This window comes from Acomys russatus, chromosome 5 (genome assembly GCF_903995435.1).
Source record: "Acomys russatus chromosome 5, mAcoRus1.1, whole genome shotgun sequence".
NCBI classification, from domain to species: domain Eukaryota; kingdom Metazoa; phylum Chordata; class Mammalia; order Rodentia; family Muridae; genus Acomys; species Acomys russatus.
This window is the reverse complement of record NC_067141.1, coordinates 59,101,499-59,113,609: the sequence shown is the minus strand read 5'-3', so window position 1 is coordinate 59,113,609 and position 12,111 is coordinate 59,101,499. Positions and strand designations below refer to the sequence as shown.

General features: G+C 44.3%; 1 protein-coding gene across 1 annotated transcript in view; it reads left to right on the top strand.

Moving 5' to 3' along the window:
- Pdlim1 (PDZ and LIM domain 1) overlaps window positions 1-12,111 on the top strand; it is a 45,636-nt gene that overhangs the window by 11,772 nt on the left and 21,753 nt on the right. Inside the window, exons 2-3 of the mRNA XM_051146472.1 lie at window positions 6,464-6,615; window positions 8,702-8,786. Coding sequence (XP_051002429.1) covers window positions 6,464-6,615; window positions 8,702-8,786 — 237 coding nt within the window. The remainder of the gene's footprint in view (window positions 1-6,463; window positions 6,616-8,701; window positions 8,787-12,111) is intronic.

The following is a 12,111-nucleotide window of genomic DNA, read 5'->3' as shown; positions in this document are numbered from 1 at the left end:
TGTGGTGACCCCAATCATACAATTTTTTTTTCTGCTACTTCCTAGCTGTAATTTTGCTACTGTTATAAATTGTAATGTAAGTATCTGACACGCAGGATATTTGATATGTGACCCTCGTGAAAGAGTTGTTTAACCCCCCAAGGGGGCATGACCCACAGGTTGAGAACCATTCCACCAAAGGACTGGCTGGGCAAGAGGCTGAGTGGTTGACCTCTGAAATGGGTTCAGTTTGAACTGTCATTTGAAAGTGTGCTGGCTACTTTTATGTCGACTTGACACCAGCTAAAGTCATTCCAGAGGAGAGAACCTCACTCAATTAAGCAATGCCTCCACAAGATCGGACTGTTGGCAAACCTATGGGACATTTTCTTAATTAGTGGTTGATGAAGGAGGGCCCATTCCATTGTGGATGGGGCTACTCCCCTGGGCTGGTGGTCCTGGGTTCTATAAGAAACATGCTGAGTTAAGTCTCGGGGAGCAAGCCAGTAAGCAGCATCCCTCCATGGCCTCTGCATCAGCTCCTGCCTCCCAGGCTCCTGCCCTGTTTGAGTTCCTGTTCTGGCTTCCTTCAATGATGGACTATGATGTGGAAGTGTAAGCCAAATAAACCCTTCCCCCCCCCCCCATTGCTTTTTTGATCATGATATTTCATCACAGCCACAATAACCCTGACGAAGTCAGAAAGTATCCATCTAGCGAGTTCATCTGAACCTCAGCATGGCTAATGGTCTCTAGTTGTCTAGTGTGTGGACATGTCATTGCTATTTCCAGGTAAAATGCAGGGTTCTCACAAGCCTGCTCTCTGTGTCTTCAGTCTCATGTCCCTTTTCCCCCTCCCTTCTCCCTGGCTTTCATCTATGCACATAGTGTTCTTGAGGCTTGGCCTGTTCTCTCCTGCCACCTTTTGTGGCTTTGTGCCAGGAAGCACCAGCACTCTTCCTGCATCCACCCCCTTTCTCCCCCTCCCGCCACCCCCCCTCCCCCCAATGCTGGGGTTGTGTGTTCACAGCAAGACCATATCAGTCTTGTTACACAGGTGCTGGCATCCAAACTCACATGTTCCTGTTGTTCAGTCAACACTTAGCCACTGAGCCCCTCTCCAGCCCCTAGCTTTAGCCTTTCGGTTGTATTGTTGCTTCTAGCACATTTTATCACCTGTCTGTCTCTCCAGGGACTGTGAGCTCCTAGGTGGTAGGAGGCTCAGCTCATTTCAAAGCATGTGGGGCCTGGAATTCACAACCAAGAACTCAACATTTCTTAAGTTCTGCGTGCTTGCTCTGTTTTGAGTCATTTCGGCAACCCTCACAGTGTCATGACTGCTGTCTTCTCCTCCGCACACCGAGGCACTAAATCCCAACCAAAGGATACCAAGCCCTGGCCACCTGCCTCTAGAAGCCCCACCTCAACCAACAAGCTGCGAAATCTTTTAGATCATGTGTGGGGATGTGTGACGAGTGAGTGAGGGGTGGGATGAAGCGTGTCATTGTCACAAAGGAAGAGGTTAGCTCTTGTGGACAGTGTCAAGCCGATGGCTCTGTGAATGCGCTCCATTGAAGAACGAGGGAGGGGTGCCCCACAGTTCTGCTTTGCACTTAGAAGTGAAGTTAAGGTCGTAGCAGGGTTTGGAGGTGCCTAAGGAACATCGAGTGCAGTCACTGTGCAGCATGGTGGCCTCCAGGTAAGGAGTGGCCACCTTGGGGCTGGGGGTGGGCCCAAGGACAAATTCACCTCGAGTGACTGCTACAGAAGCCGGCAGAACATTCTTTTCTCTGATAGAAATTGTTGCACCTAAGCCACACTAGTGCTTATTGCTACAGTTGTGTGTTCTAGTTCATGATCTCGTGGGGGTGGGGGTATAAGCTGACTGAGGGAGTTTGGGGGATGTTCATTTAACTAATGGGTCTGGTTTTTTGGAGGTATGTATCAGACTCCTTTTTTTTTTTTTGCGAAATTGAAGCTGTCTCCATCATGAGCTGGTTCTGATGGAATTTGATGGCTGCTAAGAAATTAGGATAGATGCTGTGGTGTAGCGGACTCTGGAGCGTGCCGTGGCTTGCCACTCACTGCCTGAGTCACCCGGAGAAAGCGGTTTAACCCTTGTTCCTCCATTTCCTCATCTTCAATGATGCAAACAACTATGCCTGCCTAGTAGCATCAGGAGAGGATCATAAGCCAACCCTTAGATTGCATTTGACTTGTAATAAGCCTCATTAATGGTGGCCACTGTTAGAACTGAGGTTCTTTGTGGTAAAGTATGTGGTAGAGTTGGCTGCTCAGGACAGGAGGTCTCCAGCAGTGGGAGCCAGGGTTTCTGTAGCCCTTTTCAATTCTGTCTTCTAATCGGTGTGTTTGATAATGTGTGGAGCTCTGGGCCCTAGCTTAGTACAGAGCCGCAGAACTGTTGTCTCATGCCCGGGAGGCACCTGGCCGACAGGGGTTTGTGGCCATGGCACATTTGCCTCTTTAAATTCTGGGTTTCTTTTCAGTTCTGATAGTGGGCTTACAGTCTCTGCCATGGTATTACACTGAAGCAAAAAAAAAAAAAAAAAAAAAAAAAAGGGGGGGTAGAATTTGCGATGGGTTTTATATGCTTGCTCATGGAGTCTATGTGAGCTTATTATTTTTATTTTGTGTGAATAAGCTCTGTGGAAGTAAGTTCTGTGATTTCTTTGATCTACCCGCCTCTCCTTAAGAGACAGAGTATCATGTAGCCTAAGTTGGCCTCAAACATGTTGTGTAGCCAAGGATAACTGTGTTTCTGATCTTATTGCCTTCACCACCTGCTATCTTGCCCACTTTCTGGGCTGTTGGGAATCAATCCTAGGGCTTTTTGTACATGAGAGGCAAATTTTTTACCTTTTGGGCTATACCCCGAGTCACAACCTTTCAAAAAAGAGATGACTCATAAAAGAATGTTATTCAACCAGAGTTTGATCTGCTGATCTTGTAATTTTCAAAACTTTCCTTTGGCTCAAAAAAAAAAAAAAAAAAGTGAAAATTAGATGGATGGGTAGGCTGCTAGGTCCAAATTCCTCAGGTGTGGAGCTCTTGGGACTGGTTTTGGCTTGTCTAGGGCCTGTTGGGATGTTCTCTGCAGAAATGCCACTCCCACAAGACAGTTTGAACCAAACACTGGAAATCCCAGACTTCTTAGTGTTTTAACATAAAACATAAAAAGAGGCTTCTATTTTAAGTCTAGGATAGTCATTTTAAGGGAAATAGTTACTTGATTTAAAAATATTGTTATTTTGAAATACTTATTTGAAATAATAAAAATTCCTGTGCCCTATGCCCATGTGGATGCAAAGGGAGTCCATGCCCTGCTCTGGCCCGGTCCTCCTTATCCCCTTGAGACAGGGTCTCCCTCTTTACATTTTAAAATTTAAAATACATTCATTTTTATACAATATGTTCAGATCACAGTTTCCCTTCTCCCAGACTCTCCCCACCTCCCTACCCTTTTTCTAACTCCAAGTCTTCTTTCTCTCTCTCTTAAGAAAACAAACAGGCAAAGACAAAACAAACAAGGATAAAAGAAAGTAAAAAAACAAGCAAGCAACAAACAAACAAACAAAAAGAAACTAAGAGAGAACAGGAGAAATGCATACTTTCTCTCTCTCTCTCTCTCTCTCTCTCTGATAAACTCAAAACTGGAAGCCATAATATACAAGCTAAAGACCAGTAAATTGAAAAAAAAAAAAAACACCCCAAAACAAAGCAATGTGAAACAAACAAACAAACAAACAAACAAACAAACTCTCCAAAAATACCTTTGAGTTCATTTTGGCTTGGCCAATCTACTATTGCTGGGCACAGGGTCTGTCTTTAAGTGTGGTTTGTGTACTCAATGACTCCCTTGGAGAAACTTGAATTTTGTCTTTGAAAGCAGCTGTTAATTGGGGAGGGATGAGGGCTTATATCACGTCCCCATCTCGGCAGTAGGAGCAGTCTGGTTTGGACCTGTGCAGGCTCTGTGCATCAGCACTGTTGTGTCTGGAAGACACAGTTTCCTTGATGCCATCTGTCCCCTCTGGCTCCTAGGGTCTTTCCACCTCTGCTTCCCGTAGTTCCTTGAGCCTTGGGTGACAAGGTCTCTTACTGAACCTGGAACTTACCAGTTTTTAGTTAGCCAGCTGTCCTGAAGCCTCAGCAATCCTTCTGTCTCTCCCACTACCCGAGCTTTGGGCTTGTAACTTTTACATGAGTGTGAGGGGACCCGAGCTCTGGTCCCCATGTTTACACTGAAAGGCCTCCTACCCCTCTAGATAATCTTTCTGGCTCTCGGTAGCATCTTTAACGGCATTTTAAAATTTGAATCATGCTTTGGTAATTTATTTTGAGCACCTACTATAGTGATAGGTGCCATAGTCTGGAGATCAAGAAGACTTTGAGAAGGGTCATTAAAAGGTGAGGAAAGCCAATCAGGCAGAGCTAAAAATACTGAGATGGGGAAAAGCTTAGGGAGGAAGCCAAAGCTTAGTGGGGAGGTAGCCTGAAGGGAGGGCCTTGCTAAAGGGTTGATTGACATTATTCTCCTGGTTTTCCACTAGTCTGCTTGGAGATAAAATTTGACAGGTTAGAGCCATTACCAACCCCAAGTAAAGGGATGCTTAGATAGGACCATCAAGAGGTGAGTTAGTGGCTACAAGGAGAGTTTGAGGCCAACCTGGAACTCGTAGACACTCTCTAAAGACACCAAACAAACAAAAACAACGAAGCAAAACTCTGCATTGCCATTTAGAAAAAGTGGACTGCACGTAGTGTAATGGGCAGGTCAGCCTGTGTTTTTACTGCCGCACTGAGTGACTCAGGATGAGTTTCCTATGGCTGATGGGAAGGAAGGTCTGGGTCAGACATCTCACTCAGCGGCTGCCACAGTGCAGCTCTTGTTTTGTGAGAGTCTGATCTCTGTAAAACCCAGCATGGGGGAGCGAGAGAGAGAAAAGTGTAGGAGGTCTAGATCTCTGTGCTGGTTTCACGTCTTTACATTCCAGGGGAGTTTTGTCTGGTGAAGTCATAATGTGCTCAAACCAGAAGGGACCTCAAGCACTAACTCAACTCCTCATTTTGTGGGGTCAAGGTGCCAGTGAGGGAGTCCCCCATTTCCCCACCCTCCCCTCCCCAGCACCAGCAGCCCTGTGAGGGCTAGTGTTTTCCCTTTCGTGAGGACCATTTGGGAACGTTGCTGTGGAAAACGGAGGTTTGTTGCCTCAGTCTTGTGTACTGATTTGGCACTCGAAGCGCCAGCATATGGAGACATCCTGTGGTTTGCAGCGTCATTCACCAACTCCTGGGAGCTACAGGGGGTTTCCAAGCGGAAGCCAGAGCCCTTTGGTCACTGGGGGTTTCGGTATACCCTAACTGAGACGGCATCCTAAAGCAGACAGTTAATCGTAGACCAGTGCGGCTTTGAGTACTGTTCATCACACCAGTGTTAGTGTTCACTTGAAAACAGTTGTAGGTCTGTGTAGGGACACATTTACCCTGTCTATAGGGATCCTCAGTAGTTAGATGGGTTTGAGGATGGGCAACAGTTCCTAGCTGGCTACCCCAGGCATCTGTGGTCTACAAATTTGGAACTACTGGTGAGGAAACATAGCCTGCAGAAAAGCAGCCACCTTTAGGGAAGGACCATAACCATGGCCAACTTCCTGGTGCAAACCCTTCCTACCATATTTAAAAATTACTTTTGTTGCTCTTTGTTTTTTCAGTTGTAAAAGTAGTTCAAGATCGTTGTAAAGAAACTAACATGTCGCTGAAACATGTAGCCGTGAGCAATTCCAGTTTTTAAAAAAATTTTTTTAAATTTAAAATTTATTTAGCAATTCCAGTTTTGTCTGTGCTAATGATTTATAATATATGCTAGAATTTTTTACAGACGTTATTGTATGCAATGTTCTCTACACATGCGTGTTTTAAAAATGTGTTGGTGACTTATTTTGAGGTCAGAACACTGAGTGAGGCTCAGGGGTTGAGGCTGTGGTGGACTAGTTGGATGGCTAGCAGTGCACTAGTCGGGTGACCCTGGGTAAGTCACCGAGCTTCCGAAGTCCCAGTTTCTGGCTTACGAGTTCATTCTCATCTCCTAGAAAGTGGATGTAAGGGGACAATGAGGTCACATACAGGGAAGGACTCAGCATGTGGCGACAGACTGTATAAACATGCAGGATTACTGCTAGTTAAATTATGATTTTCGCGCAATTTCTTGAGCGCTTTCTCTCCCCCTCTTTATTTCATCCTTGTTATATATCCCAGGCTGTCCTCAAACTCACTAAAGGCTAGCCTCAAAATTTCCCCCACTTCAGCTTCCGCAGAGCTGGGATCACAGGTGGGCACCTCCATGCCACGCTCTCCCTTTTCCCACACTTGGATCTTTGTCATTGAGTACTTAACCTCATGGTATTTACTCACTGGTTTTCCCGGAGACAAACAGTAACTTACACCCCATCCTCTCTGTTGCCAGGTCACTCCCGGAAGCAAGGCTGCTGTAGCTAATTTATGTATTGGCGATTTAATCACAGCCATTGATGGGGAAGATACCAGCAGTATGACACACTTGGAAGCCCAGAACAAAATCAAGGGCTGCACAGACAACATGACGCTCACAGTATCCAGGTGAGGCTGTGGAAGTGTTAGTTCATTCCTGTGGACAGGGCATGACCTCCCCCCTCCCCCCAACCCCCACCCCCCCCCATCTCAGGAGGTCTGTGGCTTTGGGCTTTGAGGTTGCTGGTTTCTTCTCTCATGCTCATGGGACTTCTCAGAGTGTAGACCTCTTTCGCTTGACCTAACCCAGCTAACGAAAATCCTGAGATGGCAAAAGGAGTTAAACACACTTAAGGCATAAGAAATGCAAATGTCTTTCTGAGGGCCTCTGAGTATCAAGTTAGGATGGTATTTCTTCCAAGAACCCTGAGTAGTGGGTGTCGCGTCATCGGAGTACAGAAGCAGAGAAGGACCTGAGCCTGGTAGACAAAGTGCCAAGTGTAACTTCAGGTGCACTGCAAGAAAGGAGGGCAGGCATTGGACAGACAGCTGGGGAAAGTGCCTTGGAAGCTGTAATTAGGATAGAATTTACGTTCTTCTTTCACTTGGTCTTGGAAGGTGCCGTATGAAGCCAAGATGTCAGAAGTGATTGGTCTGGCTTGGAGTGGCTTCCTAGTTCCTGTTGCATCAAGTTCAGATTCTTTTTGCTGTGTGAACCTGCTTTTTTTTTAATGGCTCACTAACCTTAGCTTTTACAGCTCTTCATCAGGTTCTTTTTTTTTTTTTTTTTTTTAAAGATTTATTTATTTATTATGTATATAATGTTCTGCCTTCATGTACGCCTGCAGGTCAGAGGGTACCTAGATCTTATAGATGGTTGTGAGCCACCATGTGGCTGCTGGGAAATGAACTCACGACCTCTGAAAGAGCAGCCAGTACTCTTAACCTCTGAGCCATCTCTCCAGCCCCCTTCATCAGGTTCTTATTTTGAAGCGCATTTTGTGGCTTCCCCCGCCCCCGTACTTGTGTTATAGGATTGATAGGCAGACCAAGAGCAGATGAAAAAAATGACAGAATATTCTGTTTCCTTCGCAACAGCCCTCCCTACTCACTCAGTGGGAGGTGAAGCCATCTCATTGTGACTCCTTCAAAAGCACCCTTTGTTCTTGTCTCTTGTTCTGTCTCCCTCAAACTCATATTCTGGTCATTCACACATTTATTTGTAGGTTCATGGTTTTTTTTTTTTTTTTTTAATTCACTTGCCAACAAATGGTACAGGTATGTCTTATAATGGTCTGTCACTGGATACTGTGAGAAACAGCAAGTAAAGTAAGAGTATTTTCTGCCTTGAGTAGGGAAAAAGCCCCAGGCTAATGAAAACTGAAACTGGCCTAGGACCATTGCTATGTATTGGCAGGAAGAAATACCTTATAAGACTAAGACTCTTAGGTATGGTGGTGATATGGTCTAGGCTAGGAACCCTGAGCCAGGGTAGAGTTGCAGCCTGTCCCACCTTGAATCGAGGTGTCATCATGAGGCAAGCGTATCAACTCAGAGGAGTCTGGTGGCAATGTCAGTTCCCCTGACTGAAATGGGAGGGACAGAGGCCAGGTCAGAAGGTGGGCCAGCTTGGGAAATCCCTTAAGGATGTGTGTAGGAGCCATCCAACATGGATGCCATCTAATTGACAAGTCAAGGGTCTGATGGCAGGGTACGAATTCAGAGGGTAGAAGTTAAGGCAAAGGGTATGGTTTCCCTAATTTGCTTTAGTGTGAAAGTTGTTTTCTCGGCATCCGTTGGGCAGGGGTGGGGTGGGGGGCAGTGGGGTCCCACAATTTTTATATTAAGATCTGTGTGTACCCAAGTCTCTTCTGTACACATCAGTCTTTAAGTCATCTCTAGCTTACCTATAGTATCTAGTACAATGTAAATGCTATGCACACAATCGCTATAGCGTATTATTTAGAGAATAACGACAACGAAAAAAGTCTGAACATGTTCCATATAGATGTGGCGTTTTCTGCCTAATCAGAACCTGTAGATACAGAGGTTGAACTGGATCCATTATTTAAAATGAATGAGACAGCAGCTCTAGGCTGTGGATAATGCTCCATGGTAGAGCCCTTGCTTGACCTAATGTGTGATGTTGGGTTTGGTCATCAGCATTGCAAAGCAGAATGAAACGAAACAAAACAGCTTTGCTCATCTGTCGCAGGTCTGAACAGAAAATTTGGTCTCCTCTAGTGAGCGAGGAAGGGAAACGTCATCCGTACAAGATGAATTTAGCGTCGGAGCCCCAAGTAAGTACTTGCTTATCTTTGCCAGTCCTCTGCCAGCTGCTTTCCTGCCTGGGCATTGTTCAGCGAGTCCCTTGCTTTTCCTGCACTGGAGGTCTGGGGATAAGGTGCAGGGAAAGCCCTCCACAGTCATTGCTGGGATCTGGCTCCAGTTCAGTTCTTCCCGTAAGGGAACTGCTAGAGGAAAGGGCTGGAAACCCCCCTGGGCTGGGATATGGCCTGGGCTGGAAGCGAGGACTAGGAAGGCAGGCAATGGGAGAAGAGGGCAGGGCAGCAGTTTTCCTGCACACAGAGCTAACGCAGCTCTTACAGAGTTTAGGTGCAAAACAGTCATCCCAGAGGTGCGGACGTGTTTAAGCCTGGAGCAGAGTAAAAAAACAAAACCAAAGGGATTCAATAGTGAACCCTTCTTTCTCTGGGAGTGAGTCCTGAGGTGGAAATCTGTTTTTGTTATACTAGAACTTGAAGAGCGACATTAAAAATTAGTTAAATGAGATGGCAGTTAATCTTGGAAATATATAGTAAGGAGTTTTTGGTCTTATTGTTGTTGGTTCACTATTTATTGGTGAAGGAGAATTTCCTGGAACAGTAAACTGTCCCAAGAGTCCATATTTATAAATAAATCTCTCAGTAGGTAGCTTGTAGGTGCTTTTATTTCTCTGTTAGTTGCATCTTCTAAGATAATCCACATTGTGTGGGTATGTTTTGAACTAGAGAAATATTTAGAACATCTCAGTAAAAATCCCTATGTCGCTCATCACAAAGTATGCTCTCTATTGGATAAATGAATGAATTATTAATGATAAATGAGGGGCTGAGGAAGTGGCTTATGGGTAAAGTGCTTTCATACCAGCATAAGAACCTGAGTTTGGATTTCTAGCACCTGTGTATCACAGCTGAGCATGACTGTGGCCATCTGCAACATCGTCAGTGAGAGCTGGTCTGCCAATTCAGTCAGAAGGCTGGGTTTCAGGTTCACGGAAAGATCCTGCATCTAAAATGTGGAGAAATGGTTGAGGAAGATATCACACATCAACCTCCAGCCTCCACACACAAGTGTGACACACAAGTTCATACACACACACACACACCCCAACAAAACAAAACCAAAAAAACCCCCTCAGAAACCAAATAAGCAAATAAGTAAATTGATAATTTTTTTTTTTTATTTTGCAGATTTTAAGCTGGGGTTGTGATTATTATATATTTAACTCCAGTTGAATATTTGAAATTGAATTTTTCTTTTCTAAATCTGAGACACTAGTTTTTAGATAGAAATAGTAATCAGAATATAACACATAGTCAGCTGTCTTAGTATAGCATAGAAATTCTATGAAATTGAATTCATATGGTGCCTTAGTACATATAAATTGAATGGTTGATTATCAGTCTTAATTTCTTAAAGGGGTTTCATTACATTTTCAGAAATGTAGGTATGGCCTTTTCTATTTACAATAAACATCATACTTAAAATGCTGAGCCCTCTTAAGGACTGTTCTCCAGCTGCCATGCTGAAACTCACATGAACATAGTATTTCATAGAAGCCCTATAAGGAAATTCATAAAATCTTATTCTGCAAACTGGCAGTTGTATAAACAATATAATGTGCCAGAGTTAATTTCAGTTTCCCTGGTAGTCTAGCTACTTACTAAATTTACTGTATGTGTTACATTTTGATGTGTTACGTTTCCATATATTTTACAATATGAGGAATGCTTTGGGTTTAATTTGGTCCAAAATGGTCATGTTTTATTTGAGCCAATCATTTGTATTTTGATTATACTTTTTTTTTTCAATGCTGATCCCCCCCCCCCGAAGACAAGGTCTCTCTGTGTAGCCTTGGCTGTCCTAGACTTGCTTTGTAGATCAGGCTGGCCTTGAACTCACAGTGATCCCTCTGCCTCTGCCTCCCGAGTGCTGGGATTAAAGGTGTGAGCCACCATGCCCCGGCTCAATGCTGATGTTTTGAAGATAATTTTCAGACTAATTTTTTCAAACTACCTTAAAGGCTAGCTAGAGTGTTTTTTTTCTTTATTCTTTATTCATTAAAACATCTTCTCACCATGCATTTTTCCAGATCTTCCATTTCTAGGACGTCTGAGCTAGAAGACAAATGCTACAACCGAGTTCATGGATAGTGTAAAGATCTGCTCTAGCCAACGCCCCAGCTTATCTGAGGTCAACATAGTTACATACCTAGTTTGTATTTCCTCATTATTGAGTTTCCTTGGAGACTGACAAATACAAAGCCCAAACAATGACATCATCCCTTCCAAAAGGCAAGCCCTAAATCCGCCTGCCTTCTGGAAAGACTAGAATCCGCATGGGGGTAGAGATATTCCTTTTATGTACAAACCAGATGCCTTCTTGAAAGGTGCTTTATAAAGCAAGAATCAAGATAAAAAAAAAAATACAAAAAAACCCAAAACACTCAAAGGAAGAAACTCCTATTCCCACAAAAGAAAACAAAGGTGGCAAGCCTGAGGGCCTGAGTTAGATCCCTGGGGAGAGCGAACATGATAGAAGGGAGAACTGACTCTCCTAAGTTGTCCTTTGATCTGTAAATGTGGGCAGCAAATAACTAAGTAAGTAAGTAGTAATTTATGACATAACTCCCCCCCTGGACTTCTGTTCTGCTTTCTATTTCTACTGGGAGAGAAGACGGACCCTAGTGAGAACTTGCCGTGTCATACCATGTCCTTCTGAAGTGTTGGGAAGAGGGCTCAGAGAGGGATAACTTGCCCACTGCCAAACAGAAAGTCTCAGGGAAAGCTGGAGGCATGCCATGCTGCTTCCAGAATTGCCATGGAGACAGGAGAAGTATGCATGCTGGGTGCTATCATGTGACTGCCCAAGTGATGGGGGTGAGAGGCTCTGGCCTCTAATCTGTAAATTTGCTGCCTTTATAGCCAGTACGCAGTGATTTCATGATTCCTTTGAGTCAGTGCATAAAATTACTTAGCCATTCCTTGATTATGGTCTTTTTTTCTTTTTAGTTTTTCGAAACAGGGTTTTTCTGTGTAGCCTTGGTTGTCCTAGACTCACTTTGTAGACCAGGCTAGCCTCAAACTCATAGTAATCCTCCTGCCTCTGCCTCTGCCGGGATTAAAGGCGTGCGCCACCACACCCAGCCTCCCCCTTTTTTCCTTTAACATCCTCTCTTGTGATTATTTGTAGCCAGGCTTGATGGTGGAAACAGATGAATCTCTGTGAGTTTGGAGCCAGCCTGTTCTTTATAGAGAGACCCTGTCTCAAAACAAAACCCAAAATAAAAAACACACAAGTCTCTTTTTTGATTATTTGTGCAGATATGACAAACTCAACTAA